This window comes from Salmo trutta, chromosome 10 (assembly GCF_901001165.1).
Source record: "Salmo trutta chromosome 10, fSalTru1.1, whole genome shotgun sequence".
Taxonomy (NCBI): domain Eukaryota; kingdom Metazoa; phylum Chordata; class Actinopteri; order Salmoniformes; family Salmonidae; genus Salmo; species Salmo trutta.
Genome location: NC_042966.1, coordinates 26,346,245 through 26,365,512, shown reverse-complemented (window position 1 = coordinate 26,365,512; position 19,268 = coordinate 26,346,245). Strand labels below are relative to the sequence as shown.

The 19,268-nt window shown below is 45.8% G+C and overlaps 1 protein-coding gene and 1 pseudogene across 3 annotated transcripts; one reads left to right on the top strand and one right to left on the bottom strand.

Annotated features, from left to right (window-relative positions):
- Window positions 1-2,536: 2,536 nt before the first annotated feature.
- On the bottom strand, window positions 2,537-4,775 carry LOC115200816 (solute carrier family 2, facilitated glucose transporter member 11 pseudogene; annotated as a pseudogene).
- A 144-nt stretch (window positions 4,776-4,919) lies between these two features.
- On the top strand, window positions 4,920-18,879 carry hltf (helicase-like transcription factor). 3 transcript variants are annotated; one of them, XM_029765104.1, is made up of 26 exons: window positions 4,920-5,018; window positions 5,606-5,790; window positions 5,969-6,135; window positions 6,291-6,424; window positions 6,516-6,580; window positions 6,843-6,914; window positions 9,789-9,980; window positions 10,073-10,141; window positions 10,428-10,482; window positions 10,586-10,652; window positions 10,744-10,835; window positions 10,924-10,968; window positions 11,044-11,085; window positions 11,216-11,296; window positions 11,435-11,544; window positions 11,658-11,801; window positions 11,892-12,027; window positions 12,120-12,255; window positions 12,482-12,661; window positions 13,486-13,601; window positions 13,752-13,936; window positions 14,038-14,157; window positions 17,606-17,718; window positions 17,841-18,021; window positions 18,108-18,188; window positions 18,318-18,879. In XM_029765104.1, the coding sequence occupies exons 2-26, from the start codon at window positions 5,611-5,613 to the stop codon at window positions 18,462-18,464; spliced, it is 2,910 nt and encodes a 969-aa protein (XP_029620964.1). In that variant the 5' UTR covers window positions 4,920-5,018; window positions 5,606-5,610; the 3' UTR covers window positions 18,465-18,879. The 3 variants fall into 3 exon arrangements, with proteins under 3 accessions (XP_029620964.1, XP_029620963.1, XP_029620965.1); XM_029765103.1 differs by having other exon boundaries at window positions 4,920-5,790; XM_029765105.1 differs by lacking the exon at window positions 17,606-17,718 and having other exon boundaries at window positions 4,920-5,790; window positions 18,318-18,447.
- Window positions 18,880-19,268: the final 389 nt, after the last annotated feature.

The following is a 19,268-nucleotide window of genomic DNA, read 5'->3' as shown; positions in this document are numbered from 1 at the left end:
AAGTGTTTGTGTTGTGGCATAAAGAGTGAAAATAGCTGGTGATTTCCTGATCAAACAGACAAAATAGGATGAAAATGTATAATCCAACACTCCTTTTGGCAATAAATAAAACATGCATTATATACTGTAAACATACTGCAACAATCAATATCAATTCAGGTTTGGCATTTACAGCAAAATAGGTCGAGCTTACAACATTCTAAATTGTACATAACTGTAGAGACTGGACTTGATGAGAGTAGTACAGTACTGATATTCAAGTATAACCAGACAATGCCCTTTCCCCATATCACACATGCATGGAAGGAACATATCTGACACACTGCACCATAATTACATCAGTCTAAACATAATGGAGGTAATAGAGTTTTGATAAAGAAATCATAGCAATAATATAGTGCAAAATCATTATTCAAAATCATTATTCATTATAGGGCTGACCCCATTTAGTCGACTGGTCGATTAATTGGCCGATAAGCTGTTGGTCGACCGAGATCTCTTAATCAAGCAGTAGCAATTATTATCATTTTTTTCATGGTGCACAAGACCTGTCTGATTCACGGCTGTAGAGGCCAAGGGTGGGGCACAATCCATCACTAAGACGTGATACTGAAACTTTATATGGTTAAATTAGGTAAAAATAATGGTGCAACATGAATAAATCAAATATTATTTTAGAACAAATGAGTTTTCTCCCGCATTGGATACGGTCACTGTCCGCGGTTCTGAAATAATCTTCAGTGCGCCATAGAATTGCTGCCTTTCCCTATGTTGCTATGTGCATAATAGCAAAGTTAACCAGCATATTGGGATTGAGAACAATGCGGCGGAGGCAGCAGCAGAGATGAGGAAACAGGCCTTGCCTTAGCCTAATTGTTTAAGAAAATTGAGGAGTGAGGAAACCACAATTTAATTAGGTCTATAATGAATAGCCTAACTGTTAAATGTGCCTGGCTTTATAAATCATCCAAATACATCTACAGAAATAAGACAGATATTGCTTCTGTTGCTAGTTTGAGTGTTTCTTTAATAGCCTACTAATTCCATGAGCACCAAGCCTCATGCAACGGCAAAATGGCGGCTAAAGCAATTTCACAGATTTGGCTGTTTTTAATCATTATAATAATGAGTAATGTCGTCATCATCATTAGTAGGCTTTGTATTTTAACCTTGTATAACCACCATTGAGCTGTAGGCCTAAGAGCGTGCCCTGTTTAGTCTTAATACCATAACTTACTTAGGCCTATATTTCATTATATAGGCTACTGTATCAATCAATCATTCATTCGTTCATGCCATCACAAAGAATACGAGACAATCATGCTTTGAAATGCAATCAAGCATTTTAGTTTTACAATTAAATTAAGGAAGCTTTGAATAATTTACCTAAACCGCAATTCACGAATGCATGCAACTGTTCTTAGTCTGATTTAATAAAGGCTTTATATATTAGTTTTTTTCATTAGTACAGACTCTCTGGTACACTTATTTATTTAGTGTTGTTTAGACTGTTCCAAATGGTTATAAAAAAGGATAATATTGTAATCTAACAGCAACTGCTTGGCACACGATTCTCACAACACTTGCGCCTATACCCAAATATTTCTTAATCTCCAGTTGTTTCCACGACTAAGTCAAATGTCTTCGACAGATCTGACTTCCCCTTTCCCTCCTGAGCAACCAGTAAATATTCGCCCGTTTTGAGTTTCTTTTTCCATGTCCCCCGCATCCATTTTGCTAGTTGACATTATGGGTTTGGAGTTTGTTATAAGCAATTTATTGATGTGATTATGATAGGCTATAGGTCAGACCCTATTGGTCACATGCATGCGATGCTTACATGTTTCATGTAAAGAGAGCAAGGGTTGACGGAATAGGGAATATTTTTTGTAAACAAATTAGGGATTTCGGTAACATAACTTTTCAGAAACAAGTAAGAAACTAAATGGCTGAAATGATGTTGCAGTTTCAGCACGGACAGCGCAACAAACACTTGTTGTGGTGTGGTGCCTTTTCGCTGCAGTAGGGAGGAGAACGAGACAACGTGCGCTAGTCACACAGGCACTCAATGTCATTTTTTTTAACACGGTGTGACCATTGGGCTCTTTCTTGAGTCATTTTTGTGTGATAATTATCTAATCAAACAGTGTGCTTAAAGCATCAGACAAGCTCAGTGCATATGTAGTTGATTTTATTCAAACACATAGGGTGTATGCATGTCTTTATATGGAAAAAATACGTTTAAACATTTTGATCGGTCGAAAGACCAGGAAGACTCGGTCGACCAAGATTTTATTTTTAGTCGGGGACAGTCTTAATTTGTCATTATAACAGCAGTCTTGATTACAGTGAGTTCAAAAAGAGGTATAGGCTATTTGGTTTAGGGACCAAGGCACCACATTCATACACCATAATTACATCTTATTCATATAATACCCCACCCTCAGACCCCCAGACTGTCCCCCCAGGCTCTGGGTCTAGGCGGTGAGAGAGAGAGGCTCTGGGTCTAGGGCGGTGAGAGAGAGAGGCTCTGGGTCTAGGCGGTGAGAGAGAGAGGCTCTGGGTCTAGGGCGGTGAGAGAGAGAGGCTCTGGGTCTAGGGCGGTGAGAGAGAGAGGCTCTGGGTCTAGGGCGGTGAGAGAGAGAGAGCGGTTCTGGTCTGGGGGTGGTGAGAGAGAGCGGGTCTGGTCTTGGGTGGTGAGAGAGAGCGGGTCTGGGGCAGTGAGAGATAGAGACACTGAGCCTAGGGCAGTGAAAGAGAGGGGCTCTGGGTCTAGGGCCGTAAGAGAGAGAGGCTCTGGGTCTAAGAGATGAGAGAGGGGCTCTGGGTCTACGGTGGTGAGAGAGAGAGCTTTACCCAGCTGATATTGCTCCTTCATGGGCTCGGGCCCCTGCTTCTCTGGGCCCTTCTTCAAAAGATTCCTCCTATCAAACTCTGCTGTGATCTCAGCCAGTGTCCTGCCCTTAGTCTCGGGCAGAGTGAGGCCCACAAACAAAGAGGCCGCCACACAGACGCAACAGAACGGGATGAAGCAGAGCGCATCGAGGTAACTCACTATGAATGGAAAAGCCATGCCTACTATCAAGAGGTTGATCCACATGAGGGACCCAGCCACCATGTAGGCCGCAGGCCGAGCCGTCTGGTCAAAGATCTCAGCAGGCAAGATTCCCGTAACCCCGGCAGGGCCCATACCGAAGCTGAGGATATAGCAGAACACACAGACCATGCTGAGATAGGGCATCCCTGGGACAGAGTAGCCCTGGAGGGTCAGGGCCAGGGTGAAGACCAGCGCCCAGACCGCCATCAGGGCGTATCCGCCACTGAGGAGCACCCTGCGGCCCACACGCTCAATCAGCAGGTTACACACGACGGCAGCAGTGAACTCGCAGGCCCCAGTGCCGATAGAAACATATTGGACCTTCTCCATAGGGATCCCTGCTGCTAGGAAGATGTACGAGGCATAGAAGTAGATGGAGTCATTACCACACAGCATCATGGCGCTGCTAGCAGCCATCACAGTGCGTAGCTGGGGGTGGAGGGAGCGGTTGGAGAACAGGTCCCAGGGAGTCTGACTCTTGGCCGTGGCCCCACCGGCATCAGCATGCTCCTGCAGCATCTCCTCCATCTCCAGGCTGAAGTCAGCCCCACCGCGGAACCTACCCAGAGCCCGGGCGCATGCCTCCTTGTTCCCCCGGTCCATGAGCAGGTAGCGGGGGCTCTCAGGGAACCAGGGCAGGGTGAGCAGCTGGAGGAGGCCTGGGAGGGCGTTGCTGGCCAGGAGGTAGGGCCAGAGGGGCTCGGTACCTAACAGCTCCGTTAGACCCACCACCTGGCCCAGGAAGATCCCGAAAGCAGTGAACACGGCCGAGGAGAAGGCCACAGCGCCACGCAGGTGTTTGGGGGCGCTCTCTCCGAAATACATGGGCTGGACGTTCATGCTCACCCCAGCATTGACCCCCACTAGCAGGCGGGCGAGAACAATCATCTCAACTGACCTCGCCGCCCTGCTGGTAAGGGCGAGGACTGCACCGAGGAACAAGAAAGAGTTATTGAGAAGTAGTGAGTTCTTTCTACCACAGCGAACAGCCATGGGTCCTGCCAGAAGAGCCCCGGTCAGGCCACCCAGGGAGAAGGCAGAAACGATCACGGTCCACAGCAGGGTCACCTGGGAGGTGTCCAGGCCGGTTCCCCAGCGCTCCCAGTATGTGTCATTGATGAACCTCTGGATGTGGTTGGTGGGGGCGTTGATGATGGAGAGGTTGTAGCCGTACTGGAAGGTGCCACCGATGGCAGCGGAGCACACCGTCAGGGTGAGGGTTCTGGAATTGCCTGCAGGCCTATCTGTCTCTGTTTCTGTGTCATCATCCGCTCTAACATTCATTTGCAAGATTTGAGACTGTGTTGATTCTAATAATAGTTTATTCCTTAAGAGGACAGATGCATCAGACTCAGAGCTTACTCTACACTGGTTTGACAGCAGCTGTGTTTTTTAGACACACAGTAAATAAAGTAATGTATGTGCCAGAATGGCCTATGTGGTAGGCCAATATTTCACCTGTTTCTGTAGCGTGAGGGATCTTGTCTTGATAGCTACTGGACAGGACGCTAAATTCTATGCCCAAACGTAACTCAACCGTCGGAAAAATAAGAATTAGGGAGGGAGTCTTACCATATTGATGGAACAGATTCACAACTGTTGCACATAACTACATGTATATTGAAAGAACGCGTATTTCTGATTCGGGATGACGCTAGCTACCGGTGTCCCTTTGAAGTTGAAGGATATTGCAAATACGGGTACCTCGATGAATCGGAAATTCAGAATACGTGTTTGCCAATCAAAAACGCAGAATACTTTGTGGTGGGCGTGTTCCTTACTTGTGACGCTAGACTAAGCTGAGAGTCCGCGCTCATTGGCTATTCTAGAGAGAGACGAAGGCGCTTAAATAGACAGCGTGCGTTGAAGGACTGAATTATTACGAAACTAACATTTAGCAAATAAGTTGTTTATCTTCAAGGTGAATCCAAGCCCCGAAATATTTGAATTATTGTTAACATTTTTATATATTGTGAAATACATGTATTAGCGATGCAGACACACTGCTGCTAGAAATATCTTTAGCCAGCTAGCTAGTTAGCTTAGAACAAGCTCAGCTAATGCTTGCTAGTTTTTAACGTTAGACCAAAACAACATGCACGCGCTAGTGCCCACTACTAGTAAATGTTTGTTGTAGCTGCTTGAACTTAAGATAATCATAGTCTTACTAGAGACCACCCCTCCTAGCCACAGTGCTTCTATGTCTGCGTTGTTTGCTGTTTGGGTTTTTCTGCTCGGTTTCTGTATAAACACCTTGACGTCTGCTGATGCAAAATGGGCTTTATAAATACATTTGGTTGATCCAATCCAGTACAGTAGCCAGCAAACTAGCTCGAATGTCAGCTAGTTATGTTAGGAGTTCATTTTGCACTTGCAAATAAAACATCGGATTCAACTAGTTAGCTAGTTTAATCAGGAGTCTTATTGCTGGGATAGAACAAAACATGTGTGCACACCCTGGGGTAGGTCCTTGGGGAAACACGGGGCTACTTGTCAACTGTGTTTCAGGCACCATGCAGTCCAGGCGATGGTTTGGAGGGGCTGGGTTTAGCTTTGCAGATGACCCGGTCACAGAGACGTTGTCCCAGGCCATCCGAGGCACAGGAGAAGAGCTGGACCGAGAGCCAGACACTGGGGTGTTGTTTGGCAGCCTACGTGGGAGCGTGGTAGGGCTCCGGTATTATACCGGTGTGGTAAGTAGCTATCTACCAAAAGGTAAACAAAAACTTGCTAAATCCATGAATCTTAAGTTGGTCCAGGAGTTTGTCCTGACCACTCCTGGCTTTATGCTAACTAACATCTTACTACTTTCACTTTAACTTATGCATCACGAATAGGCCTTTAGAATGAATGACCGTATTGTGTGTATAGGTGAACAAAGGGGAGATGGTGTCTCTGGTGCGTCAGCCTCAGAACCCGTACGACCGTAACGCGGTGATGGTGGCTAACGTCTATGGCAGTCAGGTGGGGCACATCAAACGAGAGCTAGCCGCGTTGTTGGCTAACATCATGGACAACAACTTGGCCAGGGTGGAAGGGTGAGTGAGTGAGTGTGTGTGTGTGTGAGAGCAGGGCTGACAGTGCCCATGGGTCCTGTCAAAATTAATGTAGAGGTCCATGGATCAGTGTTTATAACTGATATGCAGCTGTGTGTGTACAAGCCAAGGTATTGAACTGTTTTGTGTGTGTTTAGGGTGGTGCCGTTCGGGGTGAAAAACCAGTTCACCATGTCTGTAGTTCTGTCCTTCTGGGGGAAAGAGGAAAACAGAGATGCAGTGGTGAGGCAGATAACTTCACGCAGCTTCAAACTGCAGACTGGGCCTACAGGTACACACACACATGCTGACACAGGTACACTCATAGCCTCCTCCTGGGTAATCTCTTGTCTCACTGTGTGTGTGTGTCTCATTTGGGAAAGGTTTCATGTGTGTAGATGGTTCCAGAGATCTGCCCAGGAAGACTGTCCTACTGACTGCAGAAGAGGTATTATACTTCCAACTATCTGCTTCCCAAATAGCACCCTATTCCCTATTTAGTGCACTACTTTTGACCGGGACCCATAGGGCTCTGGTCAAAAGTAGTTCACTATGTATGGAATATGGTGCCATTTTGATCAGACACAATACACTTAAAAACAAATAGGCTTAGGCTACGTACAGTATAAAGATATACACCAAGATATTGAAAATTATGATTACCTACGTCTGGGTTGTCGTATCACGCCGTTTCCTCCCCTCTCCTGCAGTTGAAGAATGCATTTGACAATTTATTTGAAAACCTGATGGAAGATAAGATTGGAGAGAGAGAGGCAGTGGAGGTGAGTGCATGTATACTTGTGTTTTTGAGAAGAGAGAAGCGGGAGAGTGTGGAGAGTCAGGAATGGAGGGCCTCCTGAGTGGCGCAGCGGTCTAAGGCACTGTATTGCAGTATTGCGGCATCACTACAGCCTGGGGTTCGAGCCCAACTGGCCGTGACTGGGAGTCCCATAGGGCGGCGCACAATTGACCCAGCGTCGTCCGGATTAGGGGAGGGTTTGGCTGGTGGGGGGCTTTACTTGGCTCATTACACTCTACTGACTCTTGGTGGGGCACCTGCAGGCTGTCCTCGGTCGTCAGTTGAACAGTGTTTCCTCCGACACATTGGTGCAGCTGGCTTCCGGGTTTAATCGGGCGGGTGTTAAGAAGCGCGCTTTGGGGGGCCTCCCGAGTGGCGCAGTGGTCAAAGGCACTGCATCGCAGTGCTAGCTGTGCCACTAGAGATCCTGGTCGAGTCCAGGCTCTGTCGCAGCCGGCCGTGACCGGGAGACCCATGGGGCGGCGCACAATTGGTCCAGCGTCGTCCGGGTTAGTTGAGGGTTTGGCCGGCAGGGATGTCCTTGTCCCATCGCGCTCTAGCAACTCCTGTGGTGGGCCGGGCGCATGCACGCTGACACGGTCGCCAGGTGTACTGTGTTTCCTCCGTCACATTGGTGTGGCTGGCTTCCGGGTTAAGTGGGCATTGTGTCAAGAAGCAGTGCGGCTTGGTTGGGTTGTGTTTCTGAGGACGCACGACCGTCGACCTTCGCCTCTCCCGAGTCCGTACAGGAGTTGCAGTGATGAGACAAGACTGTAACTACCAATTTGAATACTGCGAAAAAAGGGGTAAATAAAAATGGTAAAAATCATAATAAAAAAGAAGCAAGCTTTGGCGGGTCATTTTTCGGAGGACACGACTCGACCTTCGCCTCTCCCGAGCCCGTTGGGGAGTTGGAGCGATGAGACAAGATCTTATTTGGATATCATGAAATTGGGGAGAAAAAGGGGTTAAATAAAATATATACAGTACCAGTCAAAAGTTTGGACACATCCACTCATTGCAGGGTTTTTCTTTATTTTTACTATTTTCTACATTGTAGAATAATAGTGAAGACATCAAAACTATGAAATAACACACATGGAATCATGTAGTAACCAAAAAAGTGTTAAACAAATTAATATTTTATATTCTTCAAAGTAGCCACCCTTTGCCTTGACAGCTTTGCACACTCTTGGCATTCTCTCAACCAGCTTCATGAGGAATGCTTTTCCAATAGTCTTGAAGGAGCACTTGTTGGCTGCTTTAATCACTCTGCGGTCCATCTCATCCCAAGCCATCTCAATTGGGTTGAAGTCGGGCGATTGTGGAGGCCAGGTCATCTGATGCAGCGCTCCATCACTCTCCTTGGTCAAATAGCCATTTCACAGCCTGGAGGTGTGTTTTGGGCCGTTGTCCTGTTGAAAAACAAATGATAGTCCCGCTAAGCGCAAACCAGATGGGATGGCATATCGCTGCAGAATGCTGTGGTAGCCATGCTGGTTAAGTGTGCCTTGTATTCTAAATGAATCACAGACAGTGTCACCAGCAAAGCACCCCCACACCATAACACCACCTCCTTCATGCTTCACGTTGGCAACCACACATACGGAGATCATCCGTTCAACTACTCTGCGTCTCACAAAGACACAGCAGTTGGAACCAAAAATCGCACAATTGGACAGATTTCCACCAGTCTAATGTCCATTGCTCATGTTTCTTGGCCCAAGCAAGTCTCTTCTAATTATTGGTCTCCTTTGGTAGTGGTTTCTTTGCAGCAATTCAACCATGATGGTCTGATTCTGACTGTATTATTGACCGTATGTTTTGTTTATTCCATGTAACTCTGTTGTTGTCTGTGTCGAATTTCTATGCTTTATCTTGGCCAGGTCGCAGTTGCAAATGAGAACTTGTTCTCAATTAGCCTACCTGGTTAAATAAAGGTGGGAGAAAAAAAAAAAAAACATTTCATGCAGTCTCCTCAGAATAGTTGATGTTGAGAATGATGCGTCTGTTACTTGTGTTCTGTGAAGCATTTATTTGGCCTGCAATCTGAGATGCAGTTAACTCTAATGAACTTATCCTCTGCAGCAGAGGTAACTCTGGGTCTTCCTTTCCTGTGGCGGTCTCCATGAGAGCCAGTTTAATCTTAGCGCTTGATGGCTTTTGCGATTGTACTTGAAGAAACATTCAGAATTCTTGACTGACCTTCATGTGGCTATTTTAAGAATCTCAAATATAAAATATTTCGCTTTGTTTAACACTTTTTTGGTTACTACGTGATTCCATATGTGTTATTTCATAGTTTTGATGTCTTCACTATTATTCTACAATGTAGAAAATAGTAAAAATAAAGAAAAACCCTGCAATGAGTATTTATGTCCAAACTTTTGACTGGTACTGTGTGTACACACACAGACACACACTACCGTTCAAAAGTTTGGGGTTACCTAGAAATGTCCTTGATTTTGAAAGAAATGCACATTTTCTTTGTCCATTAAAATAACATAAAATTGATCAGAAATACAGTATAGACATTGTTAATGTTTTAAAGTTGCTGATAATGGGCCTCTGTACGCATATGTAGATATTCCATTAAAAATCAGCCATTTCCAGCTGCAATAGTCATTTACAACATTAACAATGTCTACACTGTATTTCTGATCAATTTGATGTTATTTTAATGGACAAAACATTTGCTTTTCTTTCAAAAACAAGGATATTTCTAAGTGACTCAAACTTTGAACGCTAGTGTGTGTGTGTATATATATATATATATATATATATACACACACACGGAGGAGGTTGAAATCAGAATAGACTCATGGCTATTTGTGTTTGTGTATGTGTCGATCTACAGGCAGTGTGTACTCCGCTGCTGCCCCACCAGAAGCAGGCTCTGAGCTGGATGTGTGTGTGTGAAAACAACGTGGCGCTGCCCCACTTCTGGGAGGTTAAGGGGGGACTGTTCTATAACACACTCACACACTCCTCTGTTAGAGAGAGACCACAGAGGGTCCGGGGCGGCATACTGGCTGACGACATGGGACTGGTGAGACGAACACACACACACTGATTACTGACCATGTACAGTACACAAACACACACACCCTTCACCATCACCACTGTGGTTTGTGTTTTCAGGGGAAAACGTTAACCACCATCGCTCTGATCCTCTCCAACTTCCATCACGGGAAACCTCTGTGTGAACCGGTAAGTGTTATGATCTGAGGTGGGTTTCCTTTGTGGCTGCTGATTGGTGAAAGGATTAGGTGATAGATGTCACTATCATGTCTGTTCAGATGAGGTTTGGGGGGCAGGGTCAATTCCATTTTAATTTCTCCAGTCAATTCAAAAAGTAAACCCAATTCCAAGTTTTCTTTCTTGAATTGACCCCAACACTGGTTCAGATCAGCTGTCATAAAGTGAAAAGATGACACCCTCTGTGAGTGGATCTCTGAATGTCCTGTCAGTGAGCTGTGTCTATATGTCTCTGAAGGAAAAGTCTTCCCCTGAACCTAAGGCCTCTACCACCACAAGGAAAAACCCTGAAGGTAAGTGTGTGTGCTCAGACATTTCAGGTGCCTGCTCCTTCTCTCTCTCTAATGTTGATTCCCTTTTCTCTCTCTCTGTCTCTTGTCTATCTCTCTCGCTCAGGGAAGAGTGGCGAGGGGGATCAGGCAGAAGTGTCTGTAGCTCCCGCTGGTCACTCACCTTGTATGAGGTAGGTTAGAGCCTTAGCATATAGCTCTCTGCATGCGTATGTTATCACCTCTGGTTTCTGTCAGGACAAATTGTGTGTGTGTGTGTTTCAGAGCCAATCAGGCTGAAACCCAGGTGGTGTGTGTGGAGTCAGTGGACGTTGTGCCAGAGGATGGAGACGGGGACTGGGTGCCTGAAAATAAAGGTAGAAGTAACTAATATACACACTACTACTGTTTGTGTGAGGACAGGCAGACTCAGCTGAACTAATATATCTGTCCTTCACCACACAGTGAAGGGAAGGCCACAGGGAGGCAAGGCCACCACAACAAAGAAAGGTAAATCGGCTGTGCGTGTGATTTTGTCCCATGTATATGTGGTGGTCTGTGCTGCAATAAAATCTGTCCTTTCAGCTGCTAAGACCAAAGGGAAAGCAGTCAGCACCTCAAAGAAAGGTAAGACAGCCGTCTTTACAAGTACTGGCATTTAGGCATTTAGCATTTGAAAAATAGTTTGCATGCAACTCTAGGCTTTGCATGCAAAACTGGGTGTCGTGTGTGTGTGTGTGTGTGTGTGTGTGTGTAGGGGGTGCTGTGTTGGAGGACCTGGACTTTGCAGCAGCACTGAGTGGGTTAACACAGGGAGCTCCTCAGAAGAAGAGTGTCGGTGAGTTCAGTGTTCAATATATGGTGGATGTATTATATTGCTCTGCCATGCATCATTGATATACTGATGATCTGTGATAACAAAGCTACACGCATCCCCACCCATTTGATGAGTGCATTATTTGGTGTGTGAGTCAAGGTAAAAGTGTAGTTTCGCCGGTGGAAGCTGCCTCCTCCCAGAGCACAGACGACCCAGCAGCCAGAGCCACTCTCATCATCTGCCCCTTATCAGTACTCAGCAACTGGCTGGTGAGAAAACAAAAACTCTTTTGCACATTTGTGCACACACAAACTGTCAGACACACACACACCCAAACAAACAGTCAGTCACACACACACTAACATGTTAAATTGTGTTGTAGGACCAGTTGGATCAGCATGTGCGAGCGGACGTCAAGCTGAATGTGTATCTGTACTACGGCTCGGAACGCAACAGGGACACACACTTCCTGTCCTCACAGCACGTGGTCCTCACCACCTACAACGTGCTTTCTGCTGAATACTCGGTGAGTGGAGGGTGGGTGTGTGTTATAGCTCTTGATTTGGGACTGGTAAACTGCAACGCTCTCTCTTTCACTCACTCCTCTCTGTCTCAGGGCAGTGCTAGTCCCCTCCATACAGTGAGCTGGCTGAGAGTAGTCTTGGACGAGGGCCATATTATCAGAAACCCAAACGCCCAGCAGAGCAAGGCTGTACTGAAATTAAACACACAGAGACGCTGGATACTCACAGGTACTAGCCACACACACACACACACACACCTAGTCGATAATGTCAACTGCTGACGTAGAACATGTGAAGAGCTCAGTGCCGTTTGTGTCCAGGCACTCCCATCCAGAACAACCTGAGGGATCTGTGGATGCTGGTGGCGTTTCTGCGTCTGAAGCCGTTCGACGTGAGAGAGTGGTGGAACAGAGTCATACAGAGACCTGTCACACAGGGGGACAAGACAGGCCTGCAGTCAGTACACGCGCGTGCACATAACAGCGAGAGAGTCATTCACAGTCATGCTAGCTTGACTGACTGGCTGGCTGGCTGACTCATGGTTTTTAGAGCCTTCCTGCTAAAGCGACAACTGATCTCAACTACAGCATCTCACATTTGTAACAATGGCTAGTGTTTATGTTTTCACTGGCTGCCAAAGCTGACAACTCAAATGTGTGTGTTTGACCCGGCGTGTGTGTAGGAACCTGCAGGCTCTGGTGAAGTGTGTCACGCTGCGTCGTACGAAGACCAGCCGTGTGTGTGGTCGGCCTCTGGTCTCTCTGCCGGAGAGGAGCGTCAGAATAGAGGAAGTGGAGCTGACACAGAAGGAGAGGGAGGAATACGAGCTGGCACGCACAGAGGGACGCACCACCATCAGCAGGTGTGGCTGTGTGGGTTTTTACCTGTGTGTGGCTGTGTGGGTTTTTACCTGTGTGTGGCCGTGTGGGTTTTTATCTGTGTGTGGCCGTGTGGGTTTTTACCTGTGTGTGGCCGTGTGGGTTTTTACCTGTGTGTGGCTGTGTGGGTTTTTACCTGTGTGTGGCTGTGTGGGTTTTTACCTGTGTGTGGCTGTGTGGGTTTTTACCTGTGTGCGGCTGTGTGGGTTTTTACCTGTGTGTGGCTGTGTGGGTTTTTACCTGTGTGTGGCTGTGTGGGTTTTTACCTGTGTGTGGCTGTGTGGGTTTTTACCTGTGTGTGGCTGTGTGGGTTTTTACCTGTGTGTGGCTGTGTGGGTTTTTACCTGTGTGTGGCTGTGTGGGTTTTTAGCTGTGTGGGTTTTTGGCTGTGTGGGTTTTTAGCTGTGTGGGTTTTTAGCTGTGTGGGTTTTTAGCTGTGTGGGTTTTTACCTGTGTGTGGCCGTGTGGGTTTTTGGCTGTGTGGGTTTTTACCTGTGTGTGGCTGTGTGGGTTTTTACCTGTGTGGGTTTTTACCTGTGTGTGGCTGTGTGGGTTTTTAGCTGTGTGGGTTTTTACCTGTGTGTGGCTGTGTGGGTTTTTACCTGTGTGGGTTTTTACCTGTGTGTGGCTGTGTGGGTTTTTACCTGTGTGGCCGTGTGAGTTTTTACCTGTGTGTGGCTGTGTGGGTTTTTACCTGTGTGTGGCCGTGTGGGTTTTTACCTGTGTGTGTGTGTGTGTGTGTGTGTGTGTGTGTGTGTGTGTGTGTGTGTGTGTGTGTGTGTGTGTGTGTGTGTGTGTGTGTGTGTAGGTACGTTGCAGAGGGGACTGTCCTCAAGAACTACGCAGATGTTCTGGCTATCCTAGTCAGGCTGAGACAGTTCTGCTGCCACCCTGACCTACTGGGAAAGACCACTACACACACAGGTAACACACACATATATGCGTAAAGCGTGTGTATACACATACATTTTGTAACTTTTGTAGCTGATTTGTTGGTATTTTAAATAAGTCACATACCATTCTAATGAACCCCCTCCCCGACATCCTCTCCCCCACCCCTCCCCCCCTCGCCAGGTGTGGTAGCTGCGACTCCTGCAGAGTTGAGAGAGCGTCTGATAGTGAAGCTGAGGCTGGTGCTGGGCACTGGCTCTGATGAAGAGTGTGCTGTATGTCTGAACTCTGTTCGTCTGCCCGTCATCACACACTGTGCACACGTCTACTGCAGACCCTGCATCGCACAGGTCATACGCAGTGAGCAGGTAGTTAACTACATACACGCCATGTCTCTCGCTCTCTCGCTCTCTCTCTCTCTCTAGATGCAGGCATTGCCCAGGGGCACTTATTTTGTGTGTGTGTGTAGGAGCAGGCGCGGTGCCCTCTGTGCAGAGGCCAGATCAAGGCCAGTGAGCTAGTGGAGTTTCCTCTGGAGGAAGAAGAGGAGGGGAGTAACCTCTTGGAGAACTGGAGGAGCAGCTCCAAGGTAACACACACACCTGGAGAACCACTTCTGGGGTATTTTAATTTGTGCAAACTGTAGCAAAACATTTATTGGAAACGTTCAGGTAGTCCCTCCCTGTTTGGGCCCGTTTGATTCCTAGTGAAAACCACCCTGTAGTAGAAAGTTGTTGTGCCTATAAACATTTTGCATGCATACTTACTAACTAACTAATGGTCAAAAGTTTTAGAACACCTACTCCTTCAAGTGTTTTTCTTTACTATTTTCTACGTTGTAGAATAATAGTGAAGACATCAGATCTATGAAATAACACACATGGAATCATGTAGTAAGCAAATAAGTGTTAAACAAATCGAAATATATTTTATATTTGAGATTCTTCAAATAGTCACCCTTTGCCTTGATGACAGCTTTGCACACTCTTGGCATTCTATCAAATAGCTTCATGAGGTAGACACCTGGAATGCATTTCAATTAACAGGTGTGCCTTGTGAAAAGTTAATTTGTGGAATTTCTTTCCTTCTTAATGCATTTGATCCAATCAGTTGTGTTGTGACAAGGTAGGGGGGTATACAGAACATATCCCTATTTGGTAAAAGACAGCTTTGATGACAGTTCACCTTTGCACACTCTTGGCATTATCTCAACCAGCTTCATAAGGAAGTCACCTGGAATGCATTTCAATTAACCTTGTTAAAAGTGGCATTTGTGGTATACAGAAGATAGCCCTACTTGGTAAAAGACCATGTCCATATTATGGCAAGAACAGCTCAAATAAGCAAAGAGAAATGACAGTCCATCATTATTTTCAGACATAAAGGTCAGTCAATATGGAACATTTTAAGAACTTTTAAGGTTTCCTCAAGTGCAGTTGCAAAAACCATCAAGCGCTATGATGAAACTGGCTCTCATGAGGACTGCCACAGGAATGGAAGACCCAGAGTTACCTCTGCTGCAGAGGATAAGTTCATTAGAGTTACCAGCCTCAGACATTGCAGCCCAAATAAATGCTTCTCAGAGTTCAAGTAACAGACGCATCTCAACATCAACTGTTCAGAGTAGACAGTAAATCAGGCTTTCATGGTTGAATTGCTGCAAAGAAACCTCTACTGACGGACACCAATAAGAAGACTTGCTTCGGGCCAAGAAACATGAGCAATGGACATTAGACCGGTGGAAGTCTGTCCTTTGGTCTGTTGAGTCCAAATTTGAGTTTTTTGGTTCCAACCGCCGTGTCTTTGAGGCGCGGTGTGGGTGAACGGATGATCTCCACATGTATATTTCCCACCGTAAAGCATGGAGGAGGAGTTATGGTGTGGTGGTGCTTTGCTGGTGACACTTGTGATTTATTTAGAATTCAAGGCACACTTAACCAGCATGGCTACCACAGCATTCTGCAGCGATACGCCATCCCATCTGGTTTGCCCTTAGTGGGACTATCATTTGTTTTTCAACAGGACAATGACCCAACACACTTCCAGGCTGTGTAAGGGCTATTTGACCAAGAAGGAGAGTGATGGAGTGCTGCATCAGATGACCTGGCCTCCACAATCACCCGACCTCAACCAAATTGAGATGGTTTGGGATTGGTCGGATCCCAGTCTGAAGGAAAAGCAGCCAACAAGTACTCAGCATATGTGGGAACTCCAAGACTGTTGGAAAAGCATTCCTCATGAAGCTAGTTGAGAGAATGCCAAGAGTGTGCAAAGCTGTCATCGAGGCAAAAGGTCGCTATTTGAAGTATCTCAAATATACAATTTATTGATTTGTTGAGCACTTTTTTGCTTACTACATGATTCCGTTTGTGTTATTTCATAGTTTTGATGTCTTCACTATTATTCTACAATGTAGAAAATAGTAAAAATAAAGAGTAGGTGTTGTAAAACTTTTGACCGGTTTTGTGTGTGTACGCACACATACACAGTGGCAAGAAAAAGTATGTGAACCCTTTGGAATTACCTGGACTTCTGCATAAATTGGTCATAAAATTGGATCTGATCTTCATCTAAGTCACAACAATAGACATAGTCTGCTTCAACTGATAACACACAAACAATTGTACGTTCTCATGTCTATATTGAACACACCGTGTAAACATCCACAGTGCAGGGTGGGAAAAGTATGTGAACCCTTGGTTTTAATAATGAACTCAACCAAATGTTTTCTGTAGTTGCGGATCAGACCTGCACAACTGTCAGGAGGAATTTTGTACCATTCCTCTTTACAAAACTGTTTCAGTTCAGCAATATTCTTGGGATGTCTGGTGTGAACCGCTCTCTTGAGGTCATGCCACAGCATCTCAATCGGGTTGAGGTCAGGACTCTGACTGGGCCATTCCAGAAGGCCTATTTTCTTCTGTTGAAGCCATTCTGTTGTTGATTTACTTCTGTGTTTTTGGGTCGTTGTCCTGTTGCATCACCCGACTTCTGTTGAGCTTCAATTAGCAGACAGATAGCCTTACATTCTCCTGCAAAATGTCTGCAAAATGTCTTGATAAACTTGGGAATTCATTTTTCCATCAATGATAGCAAGCTGTCCAGGCCCTGAGGCAGCAAAGCAACTCCAAACCATGATGCTCCCTCCACCATACTTTACTGTTGGCATGATGTTTTGATGTTGGTGTGCTGTCTTTTTTTCTCTCCACACATAGTGTTGCTAGTTCCTTCCAAACAACTCGACTTTAGTTTTATCTGTCCACAGAATATTTTGCCAATAGCGCTGTGGAACATCCAGATGCTCTTTTGAGAACTTCAGACGTGCAGCAATGTTTATTTTTTAGTTTTTTTGGACAGCAGTGGCTTCTCCTGTGGTGTCCCCCCATGAACACCATTCTTGTTTAGTGTTTTATGTATCGTAGACGCGGCAACGGAGATGTTAGCATGTTCCAGAGACTTCTGTAAGTCTTTAGCTGACAGTAGGATTCTTCTTAACCTCATTGAGCATTCTGCGCTGTGCTCTTGCAGTCATCTTTGCAGGACGGCCACTCCTAGGGAGAGTAGCAACAGTGCTGAACTTTCTCCATTTATAGACTATTTGTCTTACCGTGAATTGATGAACATCAAGGCTTTTACAGATACTTTTGTAACCCTTTCCAGCTTTATTCATGTCAACCATTCTTAATCTTAGGTCTCCTGACATCTCTTTTGTTCGAGGGATGGTTCACATCAGGCAATGCTTCTTGTGAATATCAAACTCAAATTTTGTGAGATTTCATAGGGCAGGGCAGCTCTAACCAATGTCTCCAATCTCGTCTCAATGATTGTACTCCAGGTTAGCTGACTCCTGACTCCAATTAGCTTTCGGAGAAGTCATTAGCCTAGGGGTGGCAAGAAAAAGTGTGTGTGTGTATAATTTATTTATTACTGTATGTTCATAGAATCCGTACTCCTGGCGAATGGTTTTCATGTGCTATAAGATGTGATGGCTTCTAGCTACTGTAAGACACCCCCTGATCAACAAACGGTGTGTGTAGGTGGAGGCTCTAATGTCTAGCCTGCTCAGACTGCGCAGTGAGGACGACAGCATCAGGAGTCTGGTTGTCTCTCAGTTCACACGCTTCCTCACTATTCTGGAGATTCCACTCAGGTAACATGTGTACACACACACACACACACACACACACACACACACACACACACACACACACACACACAGAACACTTAAAAATATATTTTACCCCGGATCACTCTCTCACACTCTGCCTCTAGGGAGGAGGGTTTCAAGTTTGTACGTCTGGACGGCACTATGAGCCAGAAAAGGCGGGCTCAGGTGATTCAGGAGTTCCAGAGCGACGCCCCTGGCAGCCCATTGATCATGCTGCTGTCACTCAAAGCCGGAGGGGTGGGGATAAACCTCAGCGCTGCATCCCGCGTCTTCCTCATGGACCCAGTAAGTGTGTCAACTGTTCAGCAATCTACACTTTCCTCACACACAGACATACATGTACACACTCTGACATTTGTGTGTGTCCACAGGCATGGAACCCAGCAGTAGAGGACCAGTGTGTGGACCGGTGTCACCGCCTCGGCCAGAAGAGAGATGTTGTCATCACTAAGGTCAGAGAATACATGGCTGCGGGTTGTGGGTAATGTAGTCACTACAGTGTGTTGTTTTATAATGGACACAGAGGCAGAAGCGGTGTGTGTGTGTGTGTGTGTACATACAAATATTTATTGTGTGTGTAGTTCATAGTGAAGGGCTCCGTGGAGGAGAACATGGTGAAGATTCAGAGGCAGAAGCAGGATCTGGTGGAGAAGGCTTTTGGCACCAAGAACCCCGGTGAGAGGAATACGTCGCGTGTTGATGAAATCCGAGCCCTGATGGAGCTGTAGATGCCAGCACTAAAAACAGCAATTCTTTTGAACAGAGCCCTATCTGGCAGGCCAACATTGTTGTCCTTTAAGTTTAGAGGTAATGTTCTCCCAGCTCTGGGACCAAACACACACACACACTGCCCATTGTTTAGAGCAGTACTGCATGTGTGGGAATAAGGTTTCTGTGACAAACCATACATTGGTCTTTTTAATTTGTTTTTGGTCCTAAATTCCCAACAAAGGGAAATGAATAGGTCAGGGTTCAAACCTCTGTAACACCCTCTAGGAGTCTAGGGAGTAGGTGAGACATGAGTTTACTGTAGACTTGACTAACGTGATTTACTTTACAGAGCAGAGGAAAATATTATGAGGATGAACAGATGTGAATCAGAGGTGTAATTCCTAATAAAACTCAGATTGGAAATAATCTTGATACCAGTCTGTTTGCGTCCCTTTTTTGTCTAACTGTCATGTTGTTATACCAAACCAGCAGAATGCACACTGGCATGCAGGCTAGATGGTATTTAACACTAATAGCCAATGTTTGTGTCCAGAATGGCACCCTATTCCCTATATAGTGCACTACTTTTGACCAGGGCCCATAGTTGATGCACAATTTTGGGGTAATTTCTCTGGGCTGTTCGCCTATAACCCGAGAATGTTCAGCACTGTAGTTCTAAACAGAAGTAATGGTCACAGACTAAATGGACAATAGGACTAAACTGAGTCACTACCATTTGCCATACTGTAGCACTCTGAGTGTTTGTTCCTGTCCCTCAGTCTCATCATTCTCTGTGTTCCAATACACAGTTGGTAGAACAG

What these genes read in the sequence shown, in the direction of transcription:
- hltf (XM_029765103.1), top strand. Translation starts at nt 5,542, where the DNA reads ATGTGTGCACACCCTGGGGTAGGTCCTTGGGGAAACACGGGGCTACTT. An exon ending in TCCGGTATTATACCGGTGTG is followed by an intron (nt 5,791 to 5,968) that starts GTAAGTAGCTAT and finishes TTGTGTGTATAG; the next exon opens with GTGAACAAAGGGGAGATGGT. An exon ending in CACAAGGAAAAACCCTGAAG is followed by an intron (nt 10,483 to 10,585) that starts GTAAGTGTGTGT and finishes TCTCTCGCTCAG; the next exon opens with GGAAGAGTGGCGAGGGGGAT.